Source organism: Elephantulus edwardii, unplaced genomic scaffold (genome assembly GCF_000299155.1).
Source record: "Elephantulus edwardii isolate Elephantulus edwardi_28Jun2011 unplaced genomic scaffold, EleEdw1.0 scaffold00340, whole genome shotgun sequence".
In the NCBI taxonomy this organism is placed as follows: domain Eukaryota; kingdom Metazoa; phylum Chordata; class Mammalia; order Macroscelidea; family Macroscelididae; genus Elephantulus; species Elephantulus edwardii.
Window position 1 is genome coordinate 2,135,931 of NW_006400090.1, and position 7,544 is coordinate 2,143,474.

Sequence of the window (7,544 nt, forward strand, 5' to 3'; positions counted from 1 at the left end):
TTAAAGAATTTCCACCTTCTAGGCCTCTGCATTTCTGTGAAGGGAGGGAGGGAGGAGTGTGCTAATAATTAACACCTTGAGTTGCGTCTGTTGTAATTTTGAATACCTTTTTCTTTCTTTATAGGGGGAAAAAATTATTAGATAATGTGAGGTACATGGCTAATCCTGTAGGGGAACAAAAGAACCCTTCTGTTAACTTTAAAAGGGGAAAGTTAACAATTACTTTTTTAATTTTTTTTTTTAATGTTAGAGCAAATCTTATTTTACAGTATCGAGGAGGAGGTTAGACACATGAATAAAAGGCCAGCTCCTATGTTAATCTCAGCAAAGTTAAGCTATGGGTATGAGCAAGTGAGTGTGTACCATGACTTCCTGAATGTCTGATGTGATGTTTACCTAGAGATCCTAGAACAACCGGAAGAAGCTCGTATTTTGCAAAACTTTAGCAGGCAAGCTCACTGAAGATGGTTCTTCTAGGTTGAAAGGGAAAGCTTGGCTTCTTAGAGGCCTGGCCCTCACTGTTTAGAAAGGAGTGCAGTTAATGAAAGAGAAGGGGTAACCAAAACCGCTACAGATTTATTCATGAAAATGACTGTTGGGGGGTGGGGGCCAAGAAACTGACCCCCAGCTCCAAATGGGAAGAATAGTTAAAATAGTATTATTATTTAACCCAGTTGGTATTTATAATGAATGGTGATTTTAATTAATCATTAGCCATAATGTTTATTTACATTATAATTGTTGTTGAATGTTATTCAATAAAACCAGGATTCAGACCGCAAGTCCTCCAAGTTGTTGATTATTTAAAAGGTTCGGATGGGGCTCGGGTAGAAGGCCCACCCGCCCCGGTGTAGGTGCCTGGACTGTCGAGGAGGGCGGGCCGGCGGGCGGGCGGCTCTGCGTGGGGCGGGGCCGGCGGGCGGGCGGCTCTGCGTGGGGCGGGGCCGGCGGGCGGGCGGCTCTGCGTGGGGCGGGGCCGGCGGAGGGCAAGGGCGGGACGTGGGGGGGGGGCGCCACTTGCCCTGCGGATTCCCCTGTAGCCCTTCGTCCAGACGCTGCTGGGACCCTCGGTCGCTGCTTTTCCTTGAAGGGAACGGGGCCCAGGGGCCCCTGTGACTCCCCTTAACCCAGCACTGCCTCGTGGATCCCAAGCTCGACTAACCGTCTCTCGGGGTTCTCGTGGGACTTGAAATCTCAATCAAGTTCCGGCCTTTCTGCCTCGCTGCCTCTCCGACCGGAACCGGAGAAGCTCAGGAAACAGATCTGACCATCTCTGAGACCAAGGTGCCTGCTCCCTCCTCCCCGCTCCCTGCAGGGCAGCGCTTCGCTCCGCCCGGAGCCTGCAGAGGGGGCAGCCCCTGGGCCTCCCTGCTCCGGAGACCCTGCGCGAAGACATTCCTAAACCTTGCCTACTTGCATCCGAGAGGGGCCTGCCTCCAGCATTCAACACCTGAACCAGGTAAGGCGCCAGATTTGAATGTGGCCTGTTGTGCTTCATCAGGCCACTCCTGAACCTTTCGCGAAGAGTCCAGTTTTAATCTTGACCTTGCATAGCGAAGGGCAGACCTCATCTCAGCATTGCTGTGAGCCACAGCTTTCCTACGCAGCTGTCACGGAGCAGTGGGGAAGGGTTCACAACCACACCTGCGACCTATCTCATCTTTATCCTTGTTTCGAAGGGCTCTTTCTTTGCTAGTAAACCAGCACCTGTCCAGACCCTTGAATGGAACTGGCCTGGAATATCTTCGGCTTCTCTCAAAAGATTTTAAGAGGCTCCAAGAAGGGACTGTCGAGGCTACCCCAGCCCAGCGGCCCCCCCCCCCAATTAACTTCCTGACGTGAGTGACACAACTCAGGAGAAAAGAAAAAAGCCTGCGTTCACTTAGGGAAGTCCCTCAGGGTAAAGCCAGTTCTGCTTTGCTTTTCCCTGCTGTAGGCTAATTAGATTTACGCTCTAGTGCAATGAGGAAAGGAACAGAAGCACAGTGTGCTTTCCGTCCAGAGTCCTGTTTTCCATTCTCTGTCTTCCTTAGGCTTGCCCTTGCTTGAGCCCTGGAGTGGGGCTCTGTCAGCCCTTGAGAACTTGAGAGTTCTGTTCTGTGTCAGTGCTAACACATGCTGAACACCGAACTTTGTTCTTGTCTCATTAGTGAAAATCCTCCCGGAGAATGGGTGAGATCTTGTCCCAAGTTGGATGCCAGGATGACGAGAGCAAGCCAATCCTGTCCCAGGATGCAGCCATTAACAACAGAGTCACCAGCTATTCCAGCACTGCTACCATCAAGTCCTTTAGTTCCTATGTGACTTGTGACAGGGCCTGTGGTGGTGGCTTTGTGCCTTGTCCCACCTGCCAGGGCAGCGGGGAGATCCCCCAAGGTGAGTAGGTCAAGGTTCTCAAATAGCTTGAAATCTGGGAAGAACTGAGCTTGACCCAAGGCCAAGACCCCTCACTCCCCCAATAGATCTTGAATGGAGTTGGGTCCACTGCTACCTCTCAGCCACTTTGTGAGGCTGACTACCCCAAGGCTTGCTGCGAAGAAACCCTCCTGCCATGGTTATAGTCCTGGCTGGGTTTTTCCAGCTGCCAGAATAAAGTTGTATGCCTTGGAATTCAGAAAGTTAAAAATTACCTCCCCAAAACTAGGCATCTCTAAACTCACTGGAGACTTTCAAAGTTTCCTGACCTGCTTGTGAAAAATCTCACTTCCATTCTAGAAATGACAAGCTAATCTGCCTGTTAAGTGTCTGTGCAACCCAGAACTCCCTGTCCTCTCTGGTACTGCTCTGTGAGGGTGATGGATCTTTCTCAAGGGCAAGGTTTTACGGCTTCTTGGTCTTGCCCCTCCTTCCTCTTCTCTCTACAGAGTTGGAGAAGCAGTTGGTGGCCCTCATCCCCTATGGAGACCAGAGACTGAAACCAAGACACACGTAAGGCCTTCCCCTGCTGCGTCACCTCATAGGCTGCCAGGGGGTTGGTCATCTTGTTGTTGTTGTTGTTATGTGCCATTGAGTCGTTTTCGACTCATAGCGATCCTATGCACAACAGCCCTAAACCCTGCTCTATCCTGCGCCAACCGCACTGCCTCTGACACACCCATCCCGATTATCCCAGTCACCGAATCAATCCATCTCATAGAGGGTCTTCCCCTCCTGCGCTGTCCCTCCACCCTCCCAAGCATGATGTCCCTCTCCAAGGACCCATCCCTCCTGGCAACATGTCCAAAGTATGTCAGAGTCTTTCTTATTTTACTGCTCCAGCTTTTCTTCATTGGTTGTCCCTCAGAAAACCTGAGCCTCACTGCAGTGTACTAGTTACTGTTTCTAAGACTACTACTGGTTTCAGAAACGCAGACACTGCCTTCCACAACTTGATGTCTATCCTTCCTTGAGCATCGCTGCTCCCCTCTGATACATACAGAGGACCTCTTGGCTTTGCATGTCTTACTGAGAGGGTGGGGACAACCCTGGCTACAGTTGCTCTTGGGAAGTGGTTTTTCAAAAAAACTTGCCTTACTATAGCAGTTGAGGCCTGCTTGTTCTCCACAGTAGGAATGGGAAACCAGCTGCTCCCTGTGTTAGGACACGTCAGAGGTTCACTTGTAGCCCTGGACCTTGGGAGGTTGGGGGCTGCCTAGGACTCTGAGTTTTATTTGGCCCCATTTGCCATGAATCCTTGCAATGTCCCCACCCCCCAACCCCAGTCCTCAGCTTCAGCTTAAGGGAAGGCCCCCACCCAGCCCTTTGGAAGAAGCAGCCACTGTCCTAGAATCAAACTGTTAAGGGCCGCACCCAGGTGGTGCCTCTCTGGCAACTGAATCCATCTGTGGTCCCCAGGAGAAAGACAGCAATATCCTCCCATGCAATTTACAGCCTGTAAATTAAAACCTACTGGAGGATCAGCTATGAGTTGGTTCTGATTCCAGGTCCGTGAAAAGAGAAGACATTCGTTAACAAGGAGGTGTTAGCTCTTTGTTGGCTGCCATCAGGTCAGTTCTGACTCATGTAGCTCCTTGTGTGTCAGAGTAGAACTACACTTCACAGGGTTCTAGAGGTTTGGTTTTTTGAATGTTGATCACCAGACCTTTCTTCTGAGAGGCCCCTGGGTTGATTAAAATATATTTTCAGTTATTTAGGAGACCAAGAATCCAAATGCAGTTGGCTCTAGGGAAAGGTTTTTTGTCTGTCGGTTCTGGGGGAAGTTCCTCACCTGCCTGCCAGGTGGTCCTCTGAGAGCTCTCTATATCTTGGTTTTTCACTGTGTGGCTCTAATAATTCTGCCTCATAAACATCAGAGAGGTTAGGATTTACAACATAGAGGATAATTACAGTTTGGAGTTTTGGAGTTGTTCCCCAGAGGAGAAGTCCCTCCAGGTTCTAAGACAAAAACAGTGACCATCGAGAAGCTAGAAGACATTAGTTTTAGTTTACTAGGACAGGAAGTTTACTGACCAAGGGAAGCAAAGCTGCTAAGTTCTGGAGGTGACAGACCTGATGTTTTCCACTAAAACTGGGGGTAAGCAACTAAAGAAGTTGTACCCCTACTCAAACAACCCCCTTATGTAACTAAGAATTACGTAAGTTGCTAGAAAATGCTAACAATACTCAATCCTTTAAAGTTTAAGAGAAAATAATGTCACTTGCTTGATGTGTATCTAGTTCTGCAAGAATGGCTGAATACAACAGGGAGATCAGTCCTTATTCCTTAAAGAGACAGAGAAATATCTAATAAGAACCTAGCTACCTTAGCATAAATGTAATCGTTTGAGGGGATTGATAGCGTTTACCATACTTTATCTGGCCATATTTGCAGAGAGCTGGGAACGGAAGCCCAGCTGTTTGCCCCTTTCTCCTGTCTTCCTGCCCACACTGGAAGCCTGGGCCCCTCTCTCACATCTGGGAGTTAAAAGTGCAGTTGTAGGGAGGAAAGTGAGGAAGAGCCTTGTGTTGGAACCCCACCTCTCTCAGGTTTCATTGATGTTCACAGATCTCACTCTCCCACAGGAAGCTCTTCGTGTTCCTAGCAGTGCTTATCTGCCTGGTGACCTCTGCCCTAGCCGTCTTCTTCCTGTTTCCCCGGTCTGTTTCAGTGCTTCCTGTGGGTCTCAACTCCTCCACTGTAGCCTTTGACAAGGCTGATGTCCATCTCAACATAACGGTGAGGGATTCTCTGGGCTCAGGTCTCCTTCCTAGCAACCTGTGTAGCTTTTGCCTTAGCATTGCCACCCTGGCCATGGGGAGCCAGGAAGGACATGACGGGACCCCGAAGGTGTTGGGAGCCTGGGAAAAAGCAGGAGCAGCAGGAGCCCCTGCGAGGAATGTGTAGTATTGAGACTATACAGTGAGGGGTCATATGGGGACCAGATAAATCCTAGGATGCACAGAAGGGCTAGAGTATCTGAAACTCTGGAGTTTAAAGATGGCCCCAGGGAGCTCTGGTGGCCTAGTGGCAAGACGCTGCACTGCAATCCCAGAGGTATGCGGTTCAAATCCACCAGATGCTCTGTTGGAGAAGGAGGGGGCAATCTCCTCCTGTACCAGTCAGATCTGATTTGACGGTACACGTAAAAATAATGACAATTAAAAAAATAAATAAATAAAGATGGCCCCTTATTCCTAAGAATCCCTCTAAGGGGCTTTCTGGTCCTTCACATCTGAGACTCATCACAGGGAATGGGGTTCAGTCAGGCTGATGGTTCAGGTTGCCATATGTCTACCACTAATGGCTTTCCCCTCAGATATGGCCCCATCCTCATCCCTCTCTTTCCTTGTCTTCCAGAATGTCTTGAACATTTCCAATCCCAACTACTACCCCATCACCGTGACACAGCTGACCATCGAAGTTCTGCACCTCTCCTTCATTGTGGGGCAGGTGTCCGAAAGCCTCTTCCTGCCCATTGGCCCTTTGGCCAGTGAACAGGTGACACCCCTCTCCTTGGACAGCCTGCCCTCCAGTGGGGGGACAGAGGGGAGTCTGTGTGGTGTGGGAGGGAATCAGCTGTATTGGTGCTGACCCCTGTGTCCGTTTGATTGACAGATATTTTACGCAGTGGCCAACAGGATAGGGGATGAAAATACATAGTGAGTATTCCTTACTTTCTCCTCCTTTGGGCCTCTTTCCTGCGTTGCAAACTCAGCAGCCAGTATTTGGCCTGCCCTTTTGTGGCCAGAACTGCAGTGTGCAAGGGTTCAGAGTCTCTAGCTTCTACCTATTTGGAGACCTCATTTGGAATAAAAAACAGGAATGAAATTTAATCCTTACAATTTACTATGACTTTGAGTTCTTCAGCCTGACTGAAGAACATAAGGGTCTTGCTTTCTGCCAAGTGTGGGGCAGTGACCTTGTTTTTGTTGTTGTATGCCATCTAGTCAGAACCAATCCACAGCTGACCCTCCGGTGGGTTTTCAGAGGCAGTTAATCCCATGGGAGGAGATTGCCCATCTTTCTCCCATGAGCAGCTGGTAGATTCAGCTGCCTTTGGAGTTGTAGCACTCCCTGATGTTACCTTAGGCAAATGAAAAGGGGAGTGGCTGGAGGCCACCAGCTTTGCAGGCTCCTGATGGAAGGGAGCTGGGAGGGGAGAAGGGCTGGGTCTCTTAACTCTCTGACAAGCTACTCTGTGGTGGAACATGGTCCCAAGTTCAGTCTTTCTCTCTCCCTCAGCAAAATCTGTACCTGGCTAAAAATCAAAGTCCATCATGTGCTTTTACATATCCAGTAAGTAGGTCTTGGGGCCCTGCTCTGTCTTCCCCACCCAGTTCTGTCCCTCTTCAATTGCCTCTGGGAGTCATCGGAGCTCTCTCCTGGAATTTTTGTTGGCTTTTGGGAATCCCAAGCCCAGTCCCTTCTTTAGGTCTCATTTTGGGGGTGATGAGAGCCACAGAGTTGTCTGCAAGCGGCTGGGACACAGGTGGAGTGGTGGTCCCAGATACTATGTCTGGTAGAGGAAAGAGCAGAAAGAAGTGGGGAGGTGTTGAGAGTTGACCCTGCCTGACAGGACAGCACAGCTGGGTATCAAAGGCTCCTCCCCCTGCAGAGGTGCACAAACCTGTTCCTCCTTTTGCAGGGGCACGCTGACCTGTTCCTACCTGAGCCATTCAGAGCAGCTCGTTTTCCAGAGCTATGAGTATGTGGACTGCCGCGGAAACTTGTCGCTTCCCTACCTGCTGACCCCTCACCCACCGTGACCTGTCCACTGCCTGTACTCCGGGCACCTGCAAGACTAGTCTGTATCTCCCACAACTCTGTGGTCTCTGAGGATGGACTGAAATGACTGTCAAAGGAAGAACTCTGCTTTGTCCTCCTCTCTCCCCCAGCTTCCATTCAAATGCAGTCAGATCGTCTGATTTTTGCACAGGAATAAATTCCCCCAGGGACTGGAATCTGATTCTGTCCTTGGTTGCCTTCAAGTTCTTGGAGTAGGACCTGCCCTCTCTGTGCTAAGCACTTTGCTCTGAGCTCCGCACAGCTGGCTCCCCTCCTGCCTAAACATGAAGAAAGCAGAGATTTTTCTCAGGCTTTCCTTTGACCCTCTGCAACTTCTCTA

At 49.8% G+C, this 7,544-nt stretch overlaps 1 protein-coding gene across 1 annotated transcript; it reads left to right on the forward strand.

Annotated features, from left to right (window-relative positions):
- Window positions 1-2,168: 2,168 nt before the first annotated feature.
- TMEM106A (transmembrane protein 106A) lies at window positions 2,169-7,185 on the forward strand. The gene is made up of 7 exons (XM_006901696.1): window positions 2,169-2,376; window positions 2,865-2,928; window positions 5,002-5,155; window positions 5,777-5,917; window positions 6,035-6,078; window positions 6,662-6,715; window positions 7,065-7,185. The coding sequence occupies exons 1-7, from the start codon at window positions 2,169-2,171 to the stop codon at window positions 7,183-7,185; spliced, it is 786 nt and encodes a 261-aa protein (XP_006901758.1).
- The last annotated feature ends 359 nt before the right edge of the window (window positions 7,186-7,544 follow it).